Genomic DNA, 27972 nt, shown 5'->3' with positions numbered 1-27972 from the left:
ATTCCACAATGCTCCACAATCCCCACACATTAGTAGGCAATTGAAAAGGAGCGGTGGGGAGTTCTAGACACACTCAGGAAGGGAGTGGGTTAGAAAACCAAGGACTTGGACAGCAAAGGCAAGAATAGAAGTTTTTTGACACTTTGTCTTACAAGTATGATTTATCTCGGGCCTTCAAATAGGAGTTAGACAAGCTTTTTGATCTGCATTTCTCTGAAAGGAATTGTGACATTAGTAATTAAGAGAACTCTAGGATTTCCTTACAAAGGACTTTCATTTCCTGATAGTGTTGCTCTGGAAGCCTTAATGTTTCCATCATTCTTATTTCTCTTAACAAAATTCTTCTGTCAGCCCAGGGAAGTCAGGCTTATAACTCATGGTCTGAGGAGCCATGTGGTGTTGTACACTAGGAGTTTGGAGATAGGGAAAGATCTGTGTTCGTTTCTTTGCTGTGCCTTTAAGAGCTGCAGGAATGCAAAGGAAGTCAGAAAGAGAGGTGGGGTCTCCCAGTGGAAGTTCTGGGAAAAGGATCCTGGGATTTTTGCCAGACGCTGCACATTTGATTCCTACTGCAAGGAGGTGGGAGGTGGTTTATCTTGGATCAGGCCTGTGATTGGACTGCAGAATCTACTAAGGAGGCAGAAAGCAGAAATAAAAAACTGGAAGAGGGGAGTAGGGGGTGGAAGACCTTCCCCACTTCCACCCCAAAACCATACATACACCCAGGCCTGGAAGCAGTCTTCAGTCACTAGCAGGGGAGGTTCCCTGCATGCCAAGGGGAAGGGAAATAGATGCAGGACCCGGGGAACTCTGCACCAGGTCGGCCTACAGGGCCTCTGGGAACTGGTTTACCAACAGCTGGACTTCATCACCATCTCGCAAATGAGATCATGCATGGGGTGGAATAACAAGCAAACTTTGCTCTGCGGCTGTGCAAGAAGTTGTTTTTAAGGATTTGCCACAGCTGCGGCTACAAAGCTGGATACGACCACCTGGACCCTTGAGTCTTCTTCCAGAACTACGTGTAAGGGATTTTGCTGCTGAAAGTTTACAGCGCGATGGTCCTTCAGCGAGTTCCTGCCCTCCTGATTCTGTTGCTTGCAGCATGTCTGCCTCCACCGCAGTGTGCCCAGGACCCTGCCATGGTGCATTACATCTACCAGCGCTTTCGAGTCTTAGAGGTAGGTGGCATCTCTGCACACCTCCCAGAAGTCCCTTTAGTTTATCCAAACTTCCCTGTATACTGGGATGTGTGTTTCCCAAGGAGGAAATGACAACTGTGTTGCTAAAATTATGCTTACAAGTGCTCATGGTCCAGCACCAACTCCACAGTCCTGGCTGCTCCACCCCTAGGCCTTGAGCATAGCTTTGCTGTGTGCTCTAATTGGGAAATTTTCCTCATCTGTAAAATGGTTGATAAAAATGTAATTTGCTTCCTCAGGCTATTCTGGAGACTTAATAAATCATTTCATACTTGGAATTTTGGAATGGTGGTAAAATATCCAAAATGTTAGACATCCAAAATTCAATATTCTTTTAGTTAAATGTGAAAATGAAAAATCTGGGTCATTTTTTCTTCATGTTTCACTGTTATCAGGATAACAAGGACTTATAGCAGTGTATTTCTAAGATAAATAATTAGGTTGCTGTGAAAAGTCCCTATAGCCATGGATCAAGAAGCTAAGTTTTCACTGCTCTTGCCAAATAAAAATTTAACTTAGAAATAAGCATGTTTTAGTAACATTAGTAGAGAGAAAGCATCTGGGCTGCCACCTCATAAAATGTGCAAAGTCCAACATTTCTACAGCCTGGACAGGCTTCCAAGGACAAGTTTCACCCCCCCCCCATGCTAATCTTTGCCACACCCTAGCATTGTCATCAACTACTTCATACTTGATGATTTGCTTTTGTACCAGTTAAAGTGATAAAATGTGTATCTTCTTTTAAAGACATTTTTATCTTCAACACTTTCTATATTTTCCTGAAAAATCTCTAAATCCAAATTATCTGGTTATCTAGTTAGAATCAGGGTAAAATAACTCAGCAAAACAGGCTGAAGATATTACCCAACACTGACCAGCTGCACAGACTGGTTTGGAGGCTGTGGATGAGCTAACTGTTCCCAGATCAGTGGTCTCTTACTGCTGCCTTTTTTTTTTAAGATTTATTTTTATTTATTCGGAAGACAAAGTTAGAGAGGGCGAGAGACAGAGATCCTCCATCTACTAGTTCATGGCTGGGCTGTGCAAGGTCACAGCCAGGAGCCCAGAGTGGTCTCCTAAATTAGATACACTTGAGCCATCCATCCTCTGCTGCTCCGTCAGGTGCATTAGAAGGAAGCTAAATTAGCAGTGGAGCACCAGGTCTGAAACAGACACTCAAATTGCCTCAATGCCAGGCCCCCTCTTGCTGCTACTTTTCTTGCTAATTCCCAAAATCTCCTCCCCAGTCTCACCTGTGCAAATCTGCAAGAATTACATTCAGCATTTAGCACTAACTGGTCCTAGAATACAAACAGCCAAATCCTTAACAATACTCCTTCAATACTTAAAATGCAGATTAGAGTGTAATACACAGGGTAAGGTCAGATCTTTTGTCACAGGGTCAGTTTTTTAAGCCACTGTTTGGGAAACCTGTATCAGAGTGCCCAGGATCAAGGCTCAACTCCCCTTGCTGATTACAGCGTCTTGCTGTGAGTACACTGGGAGGCCTGATGACTCAACTACTTATATCCCTGCCACCTATGGGAAAACTCAAGTTGGGTTTGGGGGCTTTTCTTTCAGCCTGACCCAGTCATGAATTTGGCAGACATTTGGAGAGTGAACCAGTAAATGGAGAATCGATGTGTGTGTGTGTGTGTGTGTGTGTGTGTGTGTGTGTGTGTGTGTGTCTATCTCATCCTTAAAATCACTTTGTTTTTGTCTCTCTTTTTATTACTCTGCATTTTAACTAAAGTCTAACAGAGTAAATAATGAGAGATCAATAAAGTACTGTCATTACAATTATAAGCAGATAACAGTGCGTATATATATAGTATATATATTTACTTATATATATGAATGGAATACTATTGGCCTTATAAAAGAGGAAATTGTATCATTTGCAATATCACAGATGGACCTGAAGTATTTGTACTAATTGAAATAAGCCAGATACAGGAAGACAAATATTGTATAATCTGTTATGTGTGAAATCTAACAAATTAATCTCATAGGAATAGACTACAATGGTAATTATCAGAGGCTAAGTAATGGGGACACTGGGGAGGTTTTGGCCTAAGGGCACAAAATTTCAGTGAGAATAAGTTCAAAAATATGTAGGGACCAGGACAAAGGCCCAATTGACTAATCCTGCACCTGCATCCCATATGGGCAGTGGTTCTTGTCCTGGTTGCTCTGTTTCCCAGAGCTTGTTTGGGGCCTAGGTGCTTGTTTGGGGCCTAGGAAATCAGTGGATGATGTCCCAAAAGCCTTGGGACCCTGCACTTACATGGAAGACCCCAAAGAATCTTATGGCTCCTGGCTTTGGATCAGCTCAGTTCTGCCATTGCAGCAATTTGAAAGAGTGAACCAGTAACTCTATGCAAGGCACATGCTTGCATTGAAAGAAATAAGACTAGGTTTGATCTGTAATACTGCAATAAGGTGGAGCAATCCACCATGGGGGAGGGCAAGAGGAGGGAAGAGGGAGCATCAGAGCCTATGAAATGTTATAAAATTAAATGCAATAAAAAAAAAAGAGTGAACCAGTAGATGGAAGAGCTTTTTCTCTGTCTCTTCTCTCTGTAATCTGCCTTTCCAATAAAAATAAATCTTATAATAAACAGTCTATTGTACATCATAGTCACTATAGTTCATAATAATATATTATAAGAAAATAAGAGATTTTAGGTGTTCTCACCACAAAATTTATTCTACAATCTACATGTTTATCAAAATATTATGTACATTATATATATATAAAATTTTTGTCCATCGATTAAAAAAGACACTATCATCACAAGAAAGAAAAGCATGGCTTAGGTATATATTAATTGGCAATAAGTTATATTCACAGTACATAAGTAAGCTAATGATATGTTACACAAAATATAGTAAAGTAATATTTTTCCAAGTATGAGTATCATTTCATACATAGAAAAGCTTTTGAGGTTATTTGCTTTCCCCTTTATTATTTATGAAATATTTTTCTATGAATGATAGCTATTATTTGAGTCATTTAAATAACCAGCAGTAACTTGGGGATTTATTTTTTGACTGAAGCAAGGACTGGAAAAATGCACCCAAGTTACAAGGGCATACATTCAAGAGTTCCGAGAATTTTCAAAGAACATAAGCATTATGCTGGGCAAGTGTCAGACCTACACAAGTGAGTACAAGAGTGAAGTCAATAACCTGGCACTGAGAGTGGAACGTGCCCAACGGGAGATCGACTACCTAGAATACCTTCGAGAGGCTGACGTGTGCATTGAGTCGGAGGAAAAAGCACTGGCAGAGAAGGTACTTCAAGAAGCTGAAGAGGAGAAAAAGATCCAAACCTTACTGAATGCAAGTAAGAGAACTGCATCTTTTATTTCCCCTCCTAAGACTGTCAGTGTCAGAAAGAGCGAGAGTGGGTTTGAAGTCTGATGGAATAGTAAGGACAACTGCATGTGTGTTGTTGTATGTATGAGCTGGCAGAGAAATCTCTACAGGGAACAGATACCTCAGAAGGCAGGTTTTCCTTCCACAGGGAGTTTCTAAAGACCTCATAGAAGGTCAGGGGTACAGTGTCTGGAATCACCCAGCAAGGCCACCTTCAGAGAGTCCCTTACTTTTTAGCGAGTGTGTAGGCTTAAATCCTTCCATGGAGTAGCAGGTTGGTGAATTCTACACCCATTGCCCTAGGAATAGAGAATAGCTACAAATTTGTCAAGCAACAGTCTGAAACTGGAAATAGGAATTGAAAATTGTCCTCATGGCTGGGGACTGCATTGAATTATTATGTATACACTGTCTGGGAGAGGTGGTATCCAGGGGATTTGTCTCCAATCTTGTGATCTATCAGAATCACTTTGAGGCCATTAAGAACGATGTTTAGAAGCTTAAATTATAATAAAAAGCACCAAGCAATAAACACATAAGTGAGATGAGAATTTTCCTGTGCATAAATCTATTTCATTATAACAGTGAGGGAGACAGATCTCCCACCCCCTTGGATTCTGTATTCTGAAATGACTTCATAGCATACAAGAAAATTCTATTCATATGCTAATTGTATCTGGCCCAAATTCAAGGAACTCCATCAGGGAAGCAAGACATAAGCTGAGTGCCATCATTGTGCCACTGGCTTCACACATCTCAATGTAATCCTTATAAGAACTCCATGGCTTTAACTAGAAGGGTCTTCCCAAGTCAGGTGACATTTGATATGGGTTTTAAACAAAGAAGTTAGAGCAGAAGGTGTTTCTAGGTGAGGGCAAAATATACAAAGGGCATGATATCAAAGCACAGTGGATCAAGGCTATACATTTTGACATGTAGATTGGCAAATACAGACTGAACAAATGGCTGTACAGAGCACATGAGTGTAGAGGAAAGATTGAAGAGATCAGCAGACCCCACATAATAAAGGGAGTTAAACCTAACTGGAGACATTGATGAGAAGCAGGATGATTTTTTAAGATTTATTTTGTATTTATTTAAAAGGTGGATTTTGCAGAGAGAGGAGAGATAAAAAAAAAAAAAGGTGTTTTTTCCATTTGCTGATTCACTCTCTAAATGGCCACAATGGCTGAAGCTGAGCTGATATGAAGCCAGGAGCCAGAAGCTTCTTCTGCGTCTCCTACTTAGATACAGGATCCCAAGAACTTGGGCCATCACCACTGCTTTACCAGGTCATAACCAGGGAACTAGATGGAAAGTGGAGCAGGTGGGACATGAATTGGCGCCCATGTGGGATACCATTGCCACAGAGAGAAGTACGCTGATGTGCCACAGTCCAGAACACTTCCCCCTGCTTCCCCTTGTACCATAGTGATTTTTTTTTTTAAATCAGGGGCATAATATGAAGAAACAGGGCAGACAAGAGGGAGGAAATTAGGGGAATCCTGTAATGCATTTAGCCACTAGTGACAGGGTCGATATCAAGGGATGGGAAGGGAGAAGTTCAGATGGATTTAAGAGCTACCAAAAGTTGGACTCGGCACGTTTTGGTGACTGGTATTAAGTGAAGGATTAGTCCAGGATAATTCCCAGGTTTAGACTTAGATTATTGAATGTTTGGTATGAAATATGTTGAGAAAGAGAGAGACCTGAGAGGAGTTGGATAGCACTTACTATTATACAAATTTTTTTCAGAGCACATACATTGCTACATGTTTTCTGTTGCTGTAACTGAATAGCATGGACTAAATGATTCATTTAGAATAGAGATTTACTTACTTCACAGTTCTAGGGGCTGTATAAGCCAAGAGCATAGTGTTGGCATCTGCTTGGTGTCTGGCAGAATCTTCTTATTGCATTCTCAGGCTTATCACACTGTGACACAAAGCAAGTATGCTAGATCAAATCTTTCTTCTTCCTTTAAAGCTAATAGAACTATGCCCACATGACTTCATCTAATCCTAACTGCCACCCAAAGGCTGCATCTATAAATACCACAAACATGAGAATGAGCTTTTGGGAAACATGCTTGATTCAATTGGATCCCCCTCTGCTCTCATATCCCTGAGACCTTGGAGGCTACAGTATTCCGTCTCCCAACTCCCTGGTGTGTGATAACCCCTCTCAACCTCTCACATCTTGATGTTTTCATGCCTGCTGCTGCTGAAGCTGTCACTTCATGATTTAGCAGACACTCCCTGGCCTCCACTGTTGGCTTCAACCTTGCTGCACCATAGAGACAGAGGCGTGGGTGAGTCAGGCCTGGATCCTGAACTGCTTCTCTACTACAGCTTTGGACTCCTGGCATCAGTCTGCTGTCATGGAGCTCGTCCCACAACCCAACATGGATCCTTTTGCTTCCTGGTATAGAATGATTTTGTTCTTGTTCAGCACCAATTGTCAGTAACAAAAATCAGTTAAGACCCCTTACCTTTTACATAGGGAAGGCCATTCACAAAGCGACTTAAACTAATCTCCAGCTGCTTCTTCTGCAGATACTCATGCAGTGTCAATTTTAGCATATTCACATGCATATAAGTGAGCATTCAGCCTCCCATGTCTGAGTGTGTTGGAATGTTCAACCAGACCGAGAAGAATTGATATCATCCCTTCTCACATCTCAGAGTCGAGATCAGGGCCTCCCAGGGAGAAGGCCATAGGAATTGTTTCTAGAAGATACTGATGGCAGAAGTCCCACCAAGCTTGGGGAAACACAAACCTGTGAACAGCTATGTCACTAGTGCTTTTTTGAACTATTGTTTATAGACGTTCCTTTTTGGCTTGCCAACTTATTCCCCTACTTGGTCCTCTTTTATATTTTACTTACTATATAGCCCCTGCCTTTTTTTTTTCTTTTGCCATTTCTGTGAGTACATTTGAGACCTGTACCAGTTTTCTAGTGCTGTGCAACAAATTACCATAGATTTTGCAGCTTAAAACCATGTATATTTATGATCTCAGAGCTTTGGTAGATCAGAAGCTTAGCTGAGTCCTTTTTTATAGTTGGAGCACTGAGGGCTTCTGGTTCCCTGGGGTACTTCACAGCATGGTGGTTGTTGCTTCAAAGTAACAGCAATTACTTAGTACTTAGTCCTTCTTTTAAGATGCCTTTCCAAAACAACATTCTTTTTGAGTAACACACAGCTCCTTGGGCCACTCACTTAGAGCTGCAAAACCCATTCACTTTTGTCTTAGGTCAGCACTATGACTAAATTGCTAGCAAATGTGCAAGTCCTGCCCATGCTCCAGGGAAGTGCATCATGTAGGGCTTATACATTAAGGTGAGCAAATCTTGAGCATCCTTTTTAGAATTTTGCCTATCACAGTACCTTAGTCTAACTCTAGCTAGTAATTACTTCTCCAAGTTGTTTTTGGACAATAGATGTCTTCCTTTTTTTCTAATCTTTCTCTGTGACAACAATGCCGGTTAGAGAACTTTCACAGAGTTCCTAAAGAGTTAAGTCAGAACTCTTCTGTGGGCAAACATCTCAGGATTACGAGCTAGAGAGAGGTCACCAAAAGTCAGATCACAGATATCTTATGCTTTGGGAAAATTCTAGAGTAGATGTTGATGCAAATTCTTTGGAAAATTCAACCTTGTGTCTCAAGAGACTTCCAGGAAATTCTAATACGTTCACGGGGTACTTAATAAAGGAAATACTTTCTAAAAAAGGCATTTTCAGCCAGTTTTGTCATTGTGCACACATCACAGAGTAAACACAAACTAAAATAAGTTACTAAATGATACAGTATTATGGCACTACCGTGACACATATGCACTGACTAAAGCATCAGTATGTGGTGTGTGGCAGTATTAGTCCGAATGGTTTTCATTTATTCTAAGAAAACATCTTAGACAACTACTAAGGACCAAATACCAGGAATAATAAAAATGATAGAGCCGGTCTAAAATGAAGTCATTCCCTATAAACTCTTTCTCTTCAGCCTTAATTTAAAGATGATTCCCAATAATGTCTACATGAGAACCTCAGTTTCAAGCAATGTTTTGTGGTTAGATAAAATTTTCAGATGAAATCACTGCCTTTGGAAGAAGTAAGTGGTGCCTCATGTGGTAAGACTCATGGGAGACCAGATTGAGTTTCTGGCTCCTGGCTTCAGCATGGCCCAGCTTTTTCTTGTTGCAGGTATTTGAGACTAAACCAATGAGTGAGAGAGCTCTCCATCTGCCTTCCAAAAAATAGGAGGAAAAAGAAAGGAAAACCTCCTGGAATCCTATCTCTTTCTTTTCTTTCACCCTTCTCTTTCACATACATATGTAATTTAGAAGGCAGGTGGGTGAAATTTACTAGAATGCAGTCTAACTTACATTTCAAGATCATTCCAAGTCTGGTACTAGAGCTGTTATTACTAAAATAAAATTTTACTTTGCACTTGGAAATTTATAGAAAAACACTATTGCTTCAGGCGCCCAGCTTGAGAATAGATCCAGAGAAATATTTGGAAGATTCCACAGGCCACATTCTTGGCCAGATAAGAGTATTAACCTCTTTTTAACTTGTAAATCGCTTGTGAAGGAAAATTCTCAAGGCAGTCAAAACAAGCCACGATTGCAGCTTTTATTTCCTGCTTCAGTACAGCTCCTTTTATTACAAAGGTGCACACAACCTCAAGTAACCCTCACCCTGCTGAATTAAATAACTCCTATCTTTTGTTAGATCATGTTTCCAAGAAGAAAGTCTGCATATTTAATTGCCTCTGAGATTCATTCAGGTAGTGTAAATGTGTGTTAAGTGTACATTCAAAAACATTCAAAACAAAACAACTAAACAAACAAAATCCCACAGAAAACCAAATAAAGCATGTCTCTGAAGCACCTCCTAAGGTCCAGTAGTTTCTGATGAAAAGAACAAAACATTAAGAACAGTCCCTCTAATCTGTAACAGATGTATTTTCCACCAACAGGGGATTGAAGATATGCATGCAGATTTAAGTGCAGGAGAGCACAAGGAATGCTGTGTGAGGATGTGTGTGTGGGTCCATATACCCAGACGTTGCTGAATGCATAGGGCCAGCGCACCTGATCCTGTGCTTTCGCCCAACCAGTCCCAGCAACCACAGATACTAACAGAAGGTACCAAAGTTATATGATATGGTAGCTTTTGGCTCCAGGGGGGTATAAATACTCATTCATTAATTCTCTATAACTCATCTGCTTAACAAATGTCAAACTGAGTCCTGGATACATGTTGGCACTGTGCCTGGTGTTAGAGATGCAATATTAGTTAGGATAACATTTTTGCCCTCAAAAAGCTTACATCCCAATGAAGAAAAACAAGCCTGGGATAAGAGCCCAGAGTGATGACTGCTCTGGTGGAGATACACCGTCTGTCACAGAGGCACAGAAGCACAAGGGGCAGGCATGAAGTGGGGAGAGTCAGGGTTACCATGGAGATAGGGAGGAGGCTGTGGAATCTGGAAAGTAACCCTCAAGCTGAGTTTTCATCATGGAAAAAGAGCTAATTAAATGGAGAACAGTCAAGGGCATTTCAAGCAAATGGAACAGCATGGGGTTGACATAAAAGGCATAATCGGACTCTGTTGTAGAGCAAGTTGTTCAATAGAGGTAAAATAAAGGGAGAAGGAGAAGAGATAAAAGAATCAGAAAGGAGCTAGGCTCCTTGAGGCTTAGCTAGTAGACACAAGAGTTACAGGGAGTGACAATAATATGAATCACAGCAGCTAATACTGAGTGATTTCTATGGACCAGATAATTAAGCATTTTGTATTACTTTTTGGACTCCATCCTATAATGATGATGACAACACTATGAGATGGGCATTATAACTATCCTTTGGTTTTTGTTGTCATTTTTTTTATTTGTTTATTTGAAAGTCAAAGTTACACTGAGACAGAGAGATTTTATATCATCTGACTCATTCCCCCAAGTGGAACAATGGCCAGCACTTGGAAAGCTGAAGTCAAGCGCTTTATCTGAGTTTCCAATGTGGGTGACTGGGACTCAAACATGTAGGCCATCTCCCACTGTTTTCCCAAGCTATTGGTAAGGAGCTGAATTAGAAGTAGAACAGATAGGATTTGAACTAGCACCCATATGGGATGCTGTCATTGCAGGCTAAGGCTTTACCCACTAAATCACAAAGCCAACACCTTTCCCTTTATAGATTATGAAACCAAGATGCTGAAACACTGCGTCATTTTCCCAAGGACAATTTTCCCAAGGACAATTCCCATGTGCACTAACATCTGCCACAGTGCTGTTCTGCTGAGGAAGAATGGATATGGGAGTCCCAGCAATGGGATGGGGCTTTTAGAAAGACCATTACAGCCCTGGGTACAAAATAGACTAGAAACAGGAGAAATTAGGGGGATAAAGGAGAGAACAACTGAAACTAGAGAGCCCATATCTAAAGCTGTCACAGTGGTACAAGGGTGGGGTCCTTTGGTTTCAGAGTAGGTGTCCAGGCCTAGAACATCACCGTTTCTGATCTCACTGTGGGTCACAGCATGAAGGCCATGTCAGTTTATGGTTTGATGAATCCTATTTTTTCCTTTTATTCTTTTAAATTGTTTGCCTCTTCTTCATTTACTTTTTAGGTAACAAAACTTCTACTTGCCAATCATTGCTCCTTTAACAGAATAGGTCCACACACACTCCCCTATGCTAGAAACCTTAGTATCATCTCTTTGGCCCTTGCTCACCCATCAGCAAGTCTAGCAGTTTTTCTTCTGAATACCTCTTAATATATTTTCTGCATCTGCACCATTCTCTCATTGTCAATGGTGTGATTACCACAAGAGCCTCCAAACTGATTATCCTGCGTCCTGTCCAGGGCTTTCATTCTATATTGCCTGCAAAGTCAGTCTTGTTTATCACATAATTCACTTTATTCTTTTCTATGGCAACTAAAAACTATAAGATAAAGAAAATCCCACTATGTCAATCAGTGGATTTTTCAAAGACCTCATAGTGCTTGGAGTGGCGAGATTGACAGCGATTCATAACTGTTGCAACATCAAAACCACTCGAGCAAGAACCTCAGAGCATGCCCTACACCCGGGACTTGGGGAGGGTGGGAAATTGGGTTGGCCTTCTCCCTTAATACCCCCCTTTTAAACATGAAGGTAACAATATGGAAAACATACTAGTATTATCCACTTTTCTGTAGCCCTTGAACCTTCTTACTCTAACTAAGTATGTAAAGAATATAAAAATAAATTATATTAAAAAAAAAAAAAAAAAAGAAAATCCCATAAATTGTCATTCAAGGGAAGTCCTTAAAGTCTGAGTTCCGGCCTGGCGCCATGGCCTAGCAGCAAAAGTCCTCGCCTTGCACACACAGGGATCCCATATGGGTGCTAGTTCTAATTCCAGCAGTCCCACTCCCCATCCAGCTCCCTGCTTGTCGCCTGGGGAAGCAGTCGAGGACGGCCCAAGCCTTGGGACCCTGCACCCACATGGGAGACCTGGAAGAGGTTCCAGGCTTCTGACTTCAGATTGGCTCAGCTCTGGCTGTTGTGGCCACTTGAGGAGTGAATCACGGGTTGGAAGATTTTCCTCTCTGTCTCTCCTCCTCTCTGAATATCTGACTTTCCAGTAAAAATAAAATCTTTAAAAAATAATAAATTTTAAAATGTCTGACCTCAGTCAAGCTTTATTTTAAAAATGATTTTCCTTGGTGAAAGCAATACCTGCTAATTAAATAAAACTACAAATGTACATATAGGTGGTGGAAATGAAATATAAAGATGTTCATTTTGGTGCAAAAAAAATTGAAATCTATGTATAATGCCTACTTTTTCAGAATACAAAATTTCTAAATTTTGGAGACTCCTTGTATTATTTGTACTATATTAATTATATTGACTTTTATTGTAAGAGTAGATAAGAAATCAATAATTGGACATAACAATTTTTAATATTCCTCATCTTCTTCTTGTGCCATTACTTCTCCACATTCAATTGATGCTCCATCTCTTATTTTTGACCTGCTATACCAAATACCTAAAATGCACTTATGCATGGCTGCATGTTCATGCTTTGTTCCCCAAGGCGAGCACAGTGCCTGGGAGAGAGCAGAAGACCAGTGTTTTCTGACCCAAGAGAACAGTTTATCAGGAAGTGGAGGCAACCATTTCCAAGGATTGGATTAACCCCTTCTATCTGTTAACTTATCCAATGTCTACCACAAGCCTGCTAGGCAGCTCCTATTACAATTCTCCAGAGGAAGTGTGGCTCAGAGAATTTCACACAGCCTCCTCTTGCACCCACATTTTGCTTCATCCAGGACTATGCGCTACCGAAGACTGCCAGAACCTTCTCTACATTCATCCTCCCACCCTGTATCAGTTATGTGTCGCCAAAATAATGCTGCAAAACAAACTTTTCCAAAGCATGAGAGGTTAAAGCAACAATATTTATTAGTTCTCAGGAATGTTCAGGGTGGCCAGGCAGTTCTGTAGCTCAGGGTCAGACTTAGAGCACTGGAGAAGCTATAGCCACTGGCACATTGTTGAGTGTTGGCTTGTTGATGAAGGCAAGCTTCTCCACGTGGCCTCTGGTCCTTCAGGAGGCAGGTGTTTCAGAGAGGGAACAGAAGCAAACAAGGCACTTAATCCACTCACTTTTTTAGAAAAAGATTTTATTTATTTTTCTTTGAAAAGGCATAGTTAACACAGAAGAGAGAGACCTTCCAGGCACTGGGACACTCCAGAAATGGCTGCAACAGTCTGAACTGAGCCTATCTGAAGCCAGGAGCCAGGAGCTTCTGGATCTCCCACATGGGTGCAGGAGCCCAAGCCCTCGAGTCATCTTCTGCTGCTTTCCCAGGCCATAATCAAGGAGCTGGACCAGAAGTGGAGTAGTTGGAACATGAACCAGCACCCATATGAGATACTAGCACCAAAGATTAAGGTTTTGCCTATTATGCCATATTTTTTTAGTGTGGTAAGAGCATCACAGAAAAATAACAATAAAAAGCTTATACTGGGCCCGGCGCAATGGCGCAAGTGGTTAAGGTCCTCGCCTTGCACGTCCGAGATTCCATATGGGTGCCGGTTCTAACCCGGCAGCCCGCTTCCCTTCCAGCTCCCTGCCTGTGGCCCGGGAAAGCAGTCTAGGACGGCCCGAGGCTTTGGGACCCTGCACCCGCGCGGGAGACCCGGAAGAGTCTGCTGGCTTCGGATTGGCATAGCATCGGCCGTTGTGTTCACTTGGGGAGTGAATCATTGGACGGAAGATCTTCCTCTCTGCCTCTCCTCTCTGTATATCCGCCTTTCCAATAAAAAAATAATAAAAATAAATCTTTAAAAATAAAAAAAAGCTTATACTAAGAAAACCTCAGTAATAATAATAATAATAATAAAAACTTAGCTCAGTCTTTAAATAAGAATTAACAAAAACAAGAAGTTTATAATCATAGGATGCTTAGGATGTTGCAACAAATAATTGATGCAAAATAAAGGCTGCTTAATCAGAAATTCCCCGAGGACAGATCATTTCCATGGTTCACTTCTGAATGTTGGCAGTCTGAATGAGCTAGAATAGAACTCAAACCAGATCCCATACAGGATGCCAGCATTACAGAGGCTTAGCATGCTATGCCTCAATGCCAGCCCCAGAGGTTTTGTAAAGGTTAGTTATATATATTGATATTTATCATATTAATAATAAAAATAGAAATTATAATATAGCAGCTGCTCCTCTTGGAAAGGATATATAGCAGAGAATAAATCTTTCTGATCTCATCTCTCCTCTGTCAAGGGGAGTCAAACAAAAGTATGTCAACAGGTAAGTTTATAAGGTATCAGACATGAGGCTCTCATTGTGGTATGTCAATTAGAGCTGCTGCCTGCAATGCTAACATCCCATCTGGGCCCTAGTTTGTGTCCTGGCTCTTCTACGTCTGATCCAGTTCTCTGCTATTGGCTGGGACAGGCAATGAAGGATAGTTCAAGTGTTTGGGCTGCTAATATCCATGTGGGAGACTGGGAGGGGAGCTCTTGGCTTTTGTCTGGCTCAGACCCAGCTGTACAGCCATCTGGACAAAGAGCCAGGAGATGGGTGACCTCTTTCTGACTCTTCACTCTTTGTGGAGCTCTATTTCTATTTTCTTTTGAAGATTTTTTTAAAAGGCAAATTTACACAGAGAGAAGAAACAGAGTTTCTTCCATCTGCTGGGTCACTCTTCAAATGGCCACATTGTCAGGAGCTAAGCTAATCTGAAGCCAGAAGTCATAAGCTTGTTTTGGGTTTCTCACATGAGCACAGGGTCCCAAGGACTTGGGCCATCCTCTGCTGCTTTCCCAGGCCATAAGGATGAGAAGTGGAACAGCTAGGACATGAATCAGCCTCCATATGTGGGATGTTAGAGCCATAGGACAGAGGAATAGCTTGTTGTACCACTGCCCCGGCCCCTAGATATCTTTTTAAATAAATAAGTCTTTATATATATAAAGGTATCAATTAGAATATAAATAAATTCTAAATTAGTAAAACAAACTTCACTAAGGCAAGGGATTATGAAAATGGGCCTATTCCCCGAAGCATTGCAGGAAGATCTTGGGAGCCCAAATAGAAGTGAGCTGACTGACCTCATATCTTACGTATTTCCCCAACTTCCAGACATTCCTCTGAAGAGCTTGACTCATTGTTGATCAACACAGCCATGTGAGTAAAGCCTAAACACCAAGTTTGTTTTCTTTCTCATAGTCCAGAGTTAATGACTCATAAAGCTGTTAGGGTTTAGTACTGGGGATCATGGAATACTGTGAATTAGTGCTGAGAACATGGAGAAATCTCTGATATGGATTTTAAAGATTTCTCTATGACTCACCAAAATCAACCCATGGAACACTTATTTTACGCAAGACCCTGTTTAAGCTTCAATCCTAGATCCTTAGTCCTTCTGCAGTGCCAAATTGTTCTGTGGCTCCATCTCATGCAAACCAGCTGTGCAAAGCTATGAAGGAGAAAGCAAACTAAAATTTGAACTAGTATTTCCTGTATTCTCACAACACAGATCACTTCTGATACCCGATGTGGGGATTTTCCTCTCATACACAAAGCAGCCAATCATTTCTACCTTGGACATCAGCTGGTGTCTGTGCAGTTCAGTTTCAGTTCTGATGCAGTCTCCCTGGATATCAGATTCCACAGGGGAAGATCTCAATCCTCACACCCCACCACCCCTTCACTTTAGATGCCAGTTGCAAGCTCCAGTCTCATCTGTGCTTCCTCTGGCGGGTTGACTGACTGGCTGGCTAGAAGTGAGGGTTGTTACAACCCACTCCTTACCTTGTATTAATTTGCTTGAGCTCTTTACAGAAATCAAGGATATATTTTATCCATATTTACTGCTGTATCATTAAGGATATTACAAAGGATACAGATGAAGAGATGCAGAGAATGAGCTGGGGAGGTGTGCAGAACTTCCAAGCCCTCTCTGTGGTGTTACCCTTCATAACCTCCATGTATTCAGCGATCTAGAAGCTCTCCAAACCTTGTCCTTTTGGATTTTTCTGGAACCCTAATTATATCAGCATCATTGATGTATGGACTACAATGCCAAAGTGCAATTGGACAAAAAAAAGGCATAGTTTAATACTGAAGACAAAGTGGAGACATCCAGCAAGGCCTGTGTGCTTCTTGGACTTTCTCTGCAGAGTCCTCCCTCCAGGGTATGAATAAGGACCCCTCTGGGATGAGGAGGGTCTAGTGAGCTACCATCAGTCTAGGGCATTCAGAAGATTTCTTTCCAAGGCAGGGAAGATGCAAGTTTTCTATGCTATGCGCAGAGAAGAGAAATTAGTTTCTAATGTCCTGCTTTTTGAAGAGAGTCAGAAACATGGATAAAACCCAAAAAGTGTGTATTATGCTGGTTTTCCTGTTTTCTTTCTGTCCATCTACTGAAACACCCAGATGACAAAATGGCACTTGTCAGTCTATCTAACTTGAAAGCACAATAGGAGTAAAGATGGGGAGTATGGACACTGAGAAATACTTCAGTAACAGAGTCCAGTTGGTTACCAGGTTTGCAGAATAAGCAGTAAGAGTTTGAACATTGAAGAAGATATATTTTGTTTCCCAGGCATTAACAACAAAAAGAAAATAAAATGCAGTCCCTGTCTAACATGTTTGCAAGGGAACCAAGTGAATCTGCGATCCCAATACAGTGCGGTTAACTGCCTGGGAAGAGGGTTGCACAGAACGCTTTGGGCACATTGGAAGAAGCAAGTGACACTAATGGAATGAGAGAACTTTGTTTCAAAGGATGAGCATGTATATCAAATCAGCAAAAGTGGGACAGCAAAACGTCTAAAACTTGTGAGAGACCTTGTTACGTTTGGCAACCAGTAGCCAGTCTGTTGTTGCGCCGGTAAAGAAATGAAAGTCAGATGAAGAACCTTGTATGCTAAAATTTATTTTGCAGAAAAAAGCATGAAATAGCCCTAATTTCTACAATAATTACATGCACACTGACACATCTTATTGTAACAGTGTGAAATTGTGTAATTGACTAGCAGTCTGAGGGCTGTCATGCTTGTCATCCCAGTATTTAACATGCTACGTAACACTTGATAGATGTTGACAAATGTTAAACATGAATACAATTCAGGTGGTTGAAAGTTTTATGACAGAATTTCAAGAAGCAGTCAAAATACTCAAGAGTTTTAGGAGAATTCTTTCCTTTTAAATGGATTCATCACTCTTACCCTCTCTTTTGCCTTCACATACGTCCTTCCACCCCATCCTTGACTCTGGTCTGGTGTCACCTGCCTTCCTTGGTCTAATCAATCAGTAAGACCTGTCTTCTCTGTAACTGATCCTGAACATACGCTAACATTTTCAGGTGCAATACTGCTTTCATGAACATACAACAACTTGGAATAGCAAACAGGGATTACACTTCCAAGCCCACTACCTGGGTTTCTGGTGCACACACAGCCAACCAACATTTCTAACACATAACTCAGATGAGTCATATCCACAGAGACAGATAAGTTTCACCAGGTCTGTAGAGTGTTGCTGTTAAATAAGGGAAAAAAGTATTCGAAAGATTCAAATAGGTGAAATTTGTATATAAATTCACTGTGAAGCCTGGGGCCAAGTTCTATTCTAATTACTTCCCTGCAGTTCTACTTAAGGGAGAAACAGACTTTCATGTTCGGAAGTACAAACAGAGCCTTGCATGCTATTGTCTCAGTTGAATTGTTTGTTTCTTAGCTTTCCTGAAAGGTTGTAAATTTATGATTGTGGATGCTTCCTCGATCTTTTCCTCTTACTAGTGACCTATTTTCTTCTTCTTTTAAATATGTTTTAATTTGGAAAAGCAGATATACAGAGAGATGGTGAGACAGAGAATAAGATCTTCCATCTGCTGATTCACTCTCTAAATTGCCACAACAGTCAGAGCTGAACCCATCCAAAGCCACGGTCTCTCACATGGGTTCAGGGTCCCAAAGCATCATCTGCCACTTTCCCAGGCCACAAGCAGGGAGCTGGATGGGAAGTGGAGCAGCTAGGACATGAACTGGTGCCCATATGGGATGCTGCCACAAGTAGGTAGAGAATTAGCTAGTTGAGCCAACATGCCCGCTCCTGCTAATGACTTAAAAGAAACACAGCAAAGAGTTTTAATATACCTTTTAACTCAAATACTGGAAATATATTATCCCAGAACTTCGAAAAAGATAAATTAAATCATTCCCAGCCTTTCTGCCTTGAAGAGTATACAGATCATCCATCCTAGATCCCCTATTTACAGCTGAGAAACTCAAGGTCAGATTGACCAAAGGATGCATTGGGGAACACAGAGAGAACCAGAGATCAAATTTTGGCCTCAGATCTCTGACTACCAAGGCCAGGTTTCATCTGTAAAGGAATGGAGAAAAGAAGCAGATGAGGCTATGGGGAAAATTAAGTGTTTTTTTTTTTAATTCCTCCACTGTTTCCTTGATCAAAACAATGTATCTATGCTTGCTATTTTTCCATATTTCACATGAGAAAGGAAAAATATAAGAAGGGAGAATGGGCATATTCATTTCTGCTGTATTTTAAGCACATGCTGTCTTAAAGTCAATATTAATATGCCTCCATAATTACACTATGAGCCTGCTGTTTTTCATCCCATGCACCAGGGGCTGTTAAGCTGGGGGCTGTCAGGCTGGGGCTGCCTTGGCAATTCTGATGTCCCATCACCCTGTAATTATGTCGTAGAAAGTCCATCACCCATATCCATCCTTCTCTAAATACACAGGGATGCACCTGCTCTTAAACCTATCATACACATGCTCCTATCACTGTATCTCTGTATCCTGGCTGGACTTGCCTCCCAGCTTACACTGAGCTCAGAAGACCCCATTCTTACCACTTTATAGCCTCCAAGACATTTATCCAAGCCTTAATTGTTCTCACTTGAAAAATGAAGATTAAAATATCTACCAGCTAAATTATTCTAGGACAAGATTACGTAAGTTAGTAAAGTGCCTGCCACAGCACCAATTATATGTATTTGTGAAGCATTGATTATCTTCTCTAGACCTTGTTCTTGTTCCTTCTGGGCTTGTCTGATGGCTTAAAGGTCCCTCCTCCCCCCAAAATGCTGTATGATAATTTATAGACTTAGTCTCTCATTGATCTTCTGTGGTCAGCATAGAATGAAGCAGAGGCCTCACATGAGACACATTCAGCTTATGAAACTGAGAGAGAACCTCCTGGGCTCAAGCAGAAATAGAATCTTGCAAAGAAGGCAGACCATTCCCTGTCTCCCCACCCCCATGGCTGTAGTCCCCCAAGAGCTCGTGTGGCAACGGGTCTTTGTGTTGACTGCTCCTGTAATGTATAAGATATCACCTGACTAACCTGGGCTTCTCTACCTTCCCATAGCTGTGGCTTCTTAGAGGGCCAGCCAGCTAGGATAATGTTGGTCCAGAGGAAACTCTTGGACTGCCACAGCATGTCAGTAGGGTACATGGTGGCATCTGATGACTGAGAGTCCTCTGCAGCTCACCCCAAGTCTGGACCTGGCCAGTGTGGGCCAGGCAAGGTGAAAGGACTAATGCAAGAGCTGACTGGAACTCTGCACATGCAAACTAAGTTTGCTCCCCACCCTCACTTCTGTTGTGTGTTCCATTCATGACAGCCTTAGGTCAGATTGTTTTCATGAAATAGTGGATTTGAACGTATCTTAAAAGCTTTAAACTACTTTACCAATTGTTAGTGAGAAGGGCCCACAGTCAGAACTCTGGATGTATAGCACAATTTTTACCCTTGAAAATATCTATTTAGATGAAGCTATTTTCTTCATTCATGCAACAGACATTTTTGGAACCCTCAAGACACTGGGTTAGGCTTTAGAGCACAAAGCTAATCATAAAGACACTCTGTTCTTGGGGAATCTGGCCAAGTATATGGACAATGAGATAATATAAAACAGATATACCTTATCTGAGAGTATACTAAGTGATCTTAAGGAAAAAAAGGTGCTATAGTTCATAATTTTAGGGTGGATGTATTTTCATAGTGTGGTCATAGAAAAGTCCTTAATTTGTCACTAAAAGTGAGACTCAAAGAGTGAGTGTGGTCCCACTGTGAGATCAAGGAAAAGAGTACTCCAGGCAGAAGAACTGCAGGCACAGTAGCCCTGAGGCAGACACAAACTTGGCATGCTCACTGGACATGAAGAAATAAAGTCGGTATAATCACAACACTGTGATCAGTGAGGAGAAGGGATAGAGAATTAAGTCTCAGAGATGGATAGAGGTCATATCATGAAGGTTCTGTAGCCAAGAAAAGGGACTGGGGTTTATTCCAAATGCAGCATAGAAAGGTTTTAGCATGACAGTTATATGATTAATGCTTTTAAACAAATCCTTGTGATTTGAGAAATACCAACTGCAGGTAAGCAAGAATAAATGTGAGAATCAAAGTGAGACAAATTAGAGGCTATTGTGCTGGTATAGGCAGAAGTGATGACTCACAGAATGTGAAGAAAGAGGAAGGGAAAAAAGTAAGGTGACTATTTGTATGTGTTAATTAAAGTATAACATAATGTAAAAGTACATTTTGCTATTAGAATTTGCTGAGTTGAAGGGATGGAGGGAAAAAATCAAGGATAATGTATAGTAAAAAAATGTTCTTTGATGCTTTTGACTTCAAATGGGAAAAGTTGGAATAAAAAGTTTCAGGAGTAAGAGTACAGGTTAAATTTGAAAACATCCAAGAAGGGATATTGAATAGGCAGTTGGAAAAATGAGTTTGGGACTAACTAGGCATTCAGGTAGGGCCTGAAAAAACACACTTGGAATCATCATTGTTTAGAATTGGCATGGTATTCAAAACTATGTGTTACAATAGATATCTTAGAAAGTGATTGTAGTGCAAAAACTTGAGGGGCCAAAGGGTAGAGAGAAGATGAGAATAAACCAGAAGTAGATTCTAAAGGGGGCTGGAGGAATCCATAATGACAGGAAGGAAAATATTAAAGGGATGTCATGGAAACAAGAGCGTTGCTGCTCCCTCCCCCTATGACATTGCTCATCCCAAAACAGATGGTCCGATAAAGCAGTCCTAACAGGAAATCCAAAAGCACTGCTTTCCTGAAATGACGAGGAGAAATGAGCTCACCTTGGTCTTTTCTCTCTCTTTAATTTGGTCAGTATAAGAATCCCAGCATTCCCAGTCACACTAACCTAGCATGTGAAGTCCTTTCTTGTACACACCAGGATCGCATATGGGCACAGGTTTTAATCCCGGTAGCCCCACTTCCCATCCAGCTCCATGCTTGTGGCCTGGGAAAGCAATTGAGAATGGCCCAAAGCCTTGGGACCCTGCACCAGCATGGGAGACCTGGAAGAGGCTCCAGATTCCTGGCTTGGGATTGGCTCAGCTCCAGCTGTTGCAGTCACTTGGGGAGTGAATCGATGGATTGAAGATCTTCCTCTCCATTTCTCCTTCTCTCTGTATATCTGACCTTGGAATTAAAACAATAATAATAAAAAAATTCCAAGATTCTGGGCCCAGCACAATGGTTTAAATGGCTAATCTTCCCTTTAGAAGTGTGAGGATCCCATATTGGTACCAATTTGTGCTCTGATTTTTCAGTTTCTCATCCCTATTTGTGGCCTGGGAAAGCAATGGAGGATGGTCCAATACCTTGGGACCTTATACCCAGATGGCAGACCCAGAAGAAGCTCCTGACTTCAGATCAGCTCAGCTCCGGCTGTTGTAGTCACTTAGGGAGTGACCCAGCAGATGGAAGATTTTTCTCTATGTCTCTCCTCTCATAAATCTGCCTTTCCAGTAAAAATAAATATATCATTAAATAAAATTTCAAGATTCTAAAGACCAGGAGAATTGGCTTTCATGTGTCTCCCCATTCTATAGAGCAGAATATACATCTATAAATGCAATGTAAAACTGGTAAAAATGTGATTTTATGAGTAAGTAAGAAAAAGAAAATGAAACTAGGTTTTAATTAAGAATAGAGCTTTATCTTTACCCTAATCAGAGGAGAAACAGATAGGAGGTCCAGGCAGATAGTGGTGACACAAAGGGCAAGGAAGAAAAAATGGAAGTAATCAATATTGTCATGATGCAGAAAGATAAAATATGGATATCAGGCTTATCTGAATTTTCAGCTAGGAAGTTCCTCATAATATAATGAAGAGCGGTCTTGTGGAGTTAAAACTGAAGTAAAAGAATCAGAAGTAAAGAAGTAGTTTCAGAGAGTGTAAACTATAGAAGCTGACTATAAAATGATGGAAATAAATAGAAATAATAACAGGTGGCCAGATTGAAGGGCAGATTTTGCCCCTAAAATAGTTAAGACACAGATTAAGAATAAGGAGATAGGGCCCAGCATGGTATCCTAGTGGCTATAAAGGCCTTGCCTTGTATGTGCTACGATCCCATATGGGCACCAGTTCTAATCCTGACCGCCCCCGCTTCCCATCCTGCTCCCTGCTAGTGACCTGGGAAAGCAGTTGAGGATGGCCCAAAGCCTTGGAACCCCAAACCTGTGTGGGAGACCTGGAAGAGGCTCCTGGCTCCTGGCTTCTGGCTTCAGATCAGCTCAGCTCCAATCATTGCAGTCACTTGGGAAGTGAATTAATGGATGAAAGATCTTGCTCTCTATCCTCCTCTCTGTATTTTTGACTTTCCAGTAAAAATAAATAAATATATATTTTTAAAGATTTATTTTATTTTTATTGGAAAGGCAGATATACAAAGAGGAGAGACAGAGAGAAGATCTTCTGTCTGATGATTCACTCCCCAAGTGAGTGCAACAGCCGATGCTATGCTGATCCGAAGCCAGGAGCCTCTTCCGGGTCTCCCACGTGGGTGTAGGGTCCCAAGCCTTGAGCCGTCCTCAACTGCTTTTCCGGGCCACAGGCAGGGAGCTGGATGGGAAGCAGGGCCACCGGGATTAGAACCTGCACCCATATGGGATCCTGGGTGTGTAAGGCGAGGACCTTAGCCACTGCGCCATCGCGCCAGGCCCAATAAATATATATTTTTTTAAAAGAAGAAAGAGATAGTAATGGAAGAGAGACAAAGACAATAGAAAGAGGATAAGCTGTTGAGGAATTCTAGAAGTCAGGCTATCAGAGGAAAAACGAATATATTAGTCTTGGCCAAGAGAAGTGGCACAGCTTCTTAAGTGTGTGGGAGGACAGCAATGGCAGAAACAACTGAAGAAAAGGTTATAAATGAGACACAGGAAGTGGAGAGATTTTGTCTTTCTAATAGCATTTATTTTTCCAAAGGAGTTTTGAGAGAACTGGAGGAAGGAAGGATATAAAATAGCTACCATGTAGAAGATGGGGGACCACTATGGAGAGGACTGTGACATTCAGGGTTCTGCAGTGGTTGATGCCCCTTGCGTGTGGTAGCACCAACGTGTGTATTATTGAGGGATTTCTTTACTCAGCTCTCTGGGACAGAGGCAGATGTTTGAAGGGAGTGAGCACACCAGAAAGTTTTTTTGGGTGTATATTGTGATTTAACTAGATGTGGAAGGGCTGAGGATGCCAGTGAAAGAGCTATTCTAGTGGTCTTAAGGCTGATAGGAAAGGCAGTGAAGTCAGAAGGGGGCTGGTAGCCTGGAAGAAAGTTGAGGCTGAGGACTGGGAAACTTTAGGGAATGGAAGTAGGAAGCTGATAGAAAAAAAGAGGTGAAATATGGAAGAGAAAGATACTGTTACAAAGAGTAATGTTGACGTTGTAGATTTCTGATATGGAACAGATCAGGATATGGAAGATTGAGAGTGTGGCCTTTGGAGGGGATTGCTAAAGTGCTGTGAACATAAGTTTCAAAGGAGCTATAAAGGTAGAAATGCCCTCACACATATAGGGTAGTGTTTTGGAGAAAAACAATGATTTAGACTACGAGGAGGTAATAGAATAAGACGCAGAGCCTGAGATACAGGGTAAAAAATTGCATGAAGGTAGAAGTCAGTGTCTAAAGTCAACGTGTAACTAGAAAAATCTGAGCCTTTTTTACTTCCTCTCTCTAGTTTAGATACCCCCACAAACATTTTCTAAAGGTTTTTTAAATTTATTTTTAAAGTCGGATTTAGGGACAGGGAGAGACACAGAGAGATCTTCCATCTACTGGTTCATTTCCCAAATGGCCACAGCAGGCAGCACTGGGTCAGAATGATGCCAGAAGCCAGGAGCTTCATCTGAATCTCCCACGTGGGTAGCAAGGGCTAAACATTTGTGTCATCTTCCACTGCCTTTCCAAGGTCTTTAGCAGGAAGCTGGATCAGAAGTAGAGAAACTGGGATATATGCATCACAGGCAGTCGCCTTACCCACTATGCCACTATACTGGCCCTGATTAAACCCATATGATTAAATCCTATTTGGATTACAAAAATAACTTTAACTGTTTCACCTGACTTTGATCTTTCTCCCCTTATATGCAGAGGACTACCAGCTTAACCTTACAAAACAGCGTTGCCAACTTTCATCCCTGCCTAAATTTCAGTAGTTCTTCAACTCTCTATAGAATAAAATCCAAACTCCTTAACCTTACCTTGAAGATTCCAGGAACAGCGGTGGCGTCAGTCTATTCCTTTGTTTTGTTTTGTTTGCATCTATTTTCAGGCACTATCAAATATTTAGCTTGTATTTATTTAAATTTTAGACTATTTAAGAGAGTTCTCCTGAAAATGGTTTTCTTAATTGTCTGGAATGTTCTGGCCACTCATCTAGAATATTCAGCTCCATTTGTTCTTTAAGGACTAATTCTAATGTAGATCGCTCCCTGCTTCAAATGACATTTACATTCTCTGTCCTTCATTTATGGGAAATTCCACTTGAAGTTTGCAGACTAGTTATGTATCTAATAAGAAAGAACTACGCTTAATATATCAAGGTTTCCCTCCCATTGCACCCTACCCTGCCCCTCCCCACCAGGTAAGACACCTAGCTCAATATTTTATCCTTAGTGAGTATCCAATGTCTGCTAACTAAATGTGTTCAATCATGAATGGATGAGTAGACCTCTTCCACGTTATAGTGTAGTGTTAAGAGCAGAAATCCTTTATTGGAAGATTACCTTCTTAAGGCTTAGGGTTAATACTATATTTTTCAAATCTTTGAAACTCAGTGCTGTTCCAGGGACATCAAAAGCTAAGTACATGGAAGAGAATCATATTGAATATTAGTAAGTGGAATTGAATCGTTCCCAAATTCTCTGTAGAATGAATAGGGTCTGTGTCACAGCAAACAGCTGTTTAGGACTTGAAGTGAATGATGTGTTGCCTTGCAGAACTGCATCACCACTCTCTTGAGACCCATTGATTCAGTGTGTATTATGTCACAAATTATGATTGATCAATGTATAATAAATTTATTCAAGACACTAGGGAAGAAAACTGGGGAAAAGAAAGTACAAGAATGAGTTGGCTTATTGATTTTTCTTTTAATCTCAAAAAGACAAAATGCATGCCTAGGTTGCATTTTTACTCCAGAATTTTCAGAGGTAAACTTCTTTTTTTTTAAGATTTATTATTTTATTTTATTGGAAAGGCAGATATACAGAGAGGAGAGACAGAGAGGAAGATCTTCCGGCCAATGATTCACTCCCCAAGTGGCCACAACGGCTGGAGCTGATCCAATCCCAAGCCAGGAGCTTCTTCCAGGCCTCCCACGTGGGTGCAGGGTCCCAAAGCTTTGGGCCATCCACGACTGCTTTCCTGGCCACAGGCAGGGAGCTGGGTGGGAAGTGGGGCCTCCTGGATTAGAACCAGCGCCCATATGGGATCCTGGGCGTGCAAGGAAAGGACCTTAACCACTATGCCATCGTGCCGGGCCTGAGGTAAACTCTTCTTTATGGATCATTATTTCACAGTAAAATTGTGAATATTCCCTACCAGTTTAAGAGCTTGAAGCAAAAAGAATTGATTAGACATAGTGAGCCCTCCAAAAAAGCAGACATCTCATGTTCATAAAATAAACTCCCTCCCTTTTCTCCTGTCTGGCCAGGCTGCAACAACATGCTGATGGGAATCAAGTCTCTGAAAATAGTCAAGAAGACTGTGAACACAGAAGGCGCCTGGATGAAAGACACTGTTGGTGACTCTGCAAAGATATATTTCTTAATTGGATCCAGAAACAGCACTGTTTGGGAATTTGCAAACATGCGTGCATTTATGGAAGACAGCATCAAGCCAGCCCCTCGAAAGCTAATCCTAACACTTGCCTGGCAAGGATCAGGCCAAGTGGTCTACAAAGGTTTTCTTTTTTTTCATAACTCTGGAACTACTAATGAGATTGTCAAATACAACCTGCAGAAGAGGACTGTGGAAGATCGAATGCTGCTCCCAGGAGGGGCTGGCAGAGCACCAGCATACCAGCACAACCCCTCTGTTTACATTGACTTGGCTGTGGATGAGCACGGGCTCTGGGCCATCCACACAGGGCCAGGCACCCAGGGCCATTTGGTTCTTACAAAAATTGACTCTGGGCCAATGGGAGTGGAATATTCATGGGACACCCCATGCAAAAGCCAGGATGCTGAAGCCTCGTTCCTCCTGTGTGGGGTTCTCTATGTGGTCTACAATCCTGGGGGTCAGGGCCCTCATCGTATCACCTGTGTGTATGATCCACTAGGCACTATCAATGAAGAGGACCTGCCCAACTTGTTCTTCCCCAGGCGACCAAGAAGTCACTCTATGATCCATTACAACCCCAGAGATAAGCAGCTGTATGCCTGGAACGAAGGGAACCAGATCATTTACAAACTCCAGACGAAGAGAAAGCTGCCTCTGAAGTAACGCATCATCACAGCCCGGCAGGGCAGCGTGCTCAGCTTGGCAGCTGCTGTCCAGGACACTGAGGCCACAGCCCCTACATGATGTAGTATCTCCCTAGTGCTACACAGAATCAGGGTCTGGAAGTCAAAATACATATGCATCCTTTCCCAGATGTCACTGCCGTTGGAGTCTTCCAAGAGCTTAGATAAGATTCTATCGCCTGGAATTTTCAGCAACATCCATTACTCATCTAAGCCTCCTGCGTTTCATGGCTTTCCACAGTCCGATGCAATTTCCTTCTAGCGTTTCTGAGTCGCCAGCATTCCCTCTGATGCTGCCCTCCTTCCTGACACATTAACGACTGTTTACCACCCTATAATGTTCACTGGCATCTCTCTCCTTTGGCCGTTGTTCAAGCTCTTTCCCATGTGTCCAATGCCTGTTGATATTCTCCCCTTTTTACTGCTCCACTAAAGTACTGCTTCTTATGGATGATTAATCTCTATTTTCCCTAGCCCTGTCCTTCTGCCAAGCTAGGTGGATATAATAACATGGTAAAAACATTAACATTTGAATCCAACTTTGCAGCTACTAAGTGTTTGCACATCATTTAATTTTCATCTCACCCTTGTAAGACATGCACAGCAAATCTTTATAATTGCCATTTAACAATGAGGAGCGTTTAGGTGAGTTATTCAAAGTAACACAACTACGAGATGAAAAAAAAAAAAAACCAGAAAATATTCCCCGATTCACAGTCTTTCCATTGCCCAAGGAAGCATCAAATATGTATGTTTGTTCACCCAGCCTTTCATAATCAATGTGTTCATCACTTCAGCCTAAAAATAACAGGCTGTCTCTCTAGTCAGTTTTCATGTCTGCATTCAACCTGCCAATCGGCCTCTGAAAAGCCACTTCCCCCAGAAAACCTGTGTAAGGGTTAGGATCTCTCCTCTAGCCTCATCTTGTCTTACTGCTTGTCCCCTGCTTCTCTTTTCTTGCTTTAAATGCAATAAAAATGGCACTAAGCAAATAACCTCATCAGGTTATATTTGTGTCCATACCCTCAGCATGAAAGCTTTCAG

The 27972-nt window shown here is 41.5% G+C and overlaps 1 protein-coding gene across 1 annotated transcript; it reads left to right on the top strand.

Moving 5' to 3' along the window:
* The first annotated feature begins 933 nt into the window (after positions 1–933).
* OLFML1 (olfactomedin like 1) lies at positions 934–27972 on the top strand. The gene is made up of 3 exons (XM_040988997.1): positions 934–1181; positions 4263–4551; positions 26118–27972. Exons 1-3 carry the CDS (start codon positions 1059–1061, stop codon positions 26906–26908), a joined length of 1203 nt encoding a protein of 400 aa, XP_040844931.1. The 5' UTR covers positions 934–1058; the 3' UTR covers positions 26909–27972.

The sequence above is a fragment of the Ochotona curzoniae genome, unplaced genomic scaffold (genome assembly GCF_017591425.1).
Source record: "Ochotona curzoniae isolate NIBS_2020 unplaced genomic scaffold, NIBS_Ocur_1.0 contig_517, whole genome shotgun sequence".
NCBI lineage: Eukaryota > Metazoa > Chordata > Mammalia > Lagomorpha > Ochotonidae > Ochotona > Ochotona curzoniae.
The sequence above is the reverse complement of the archived record's forward strand: the minus strand, read 5'-3'. Positions and strand labels throughout refer to the sequence as shown.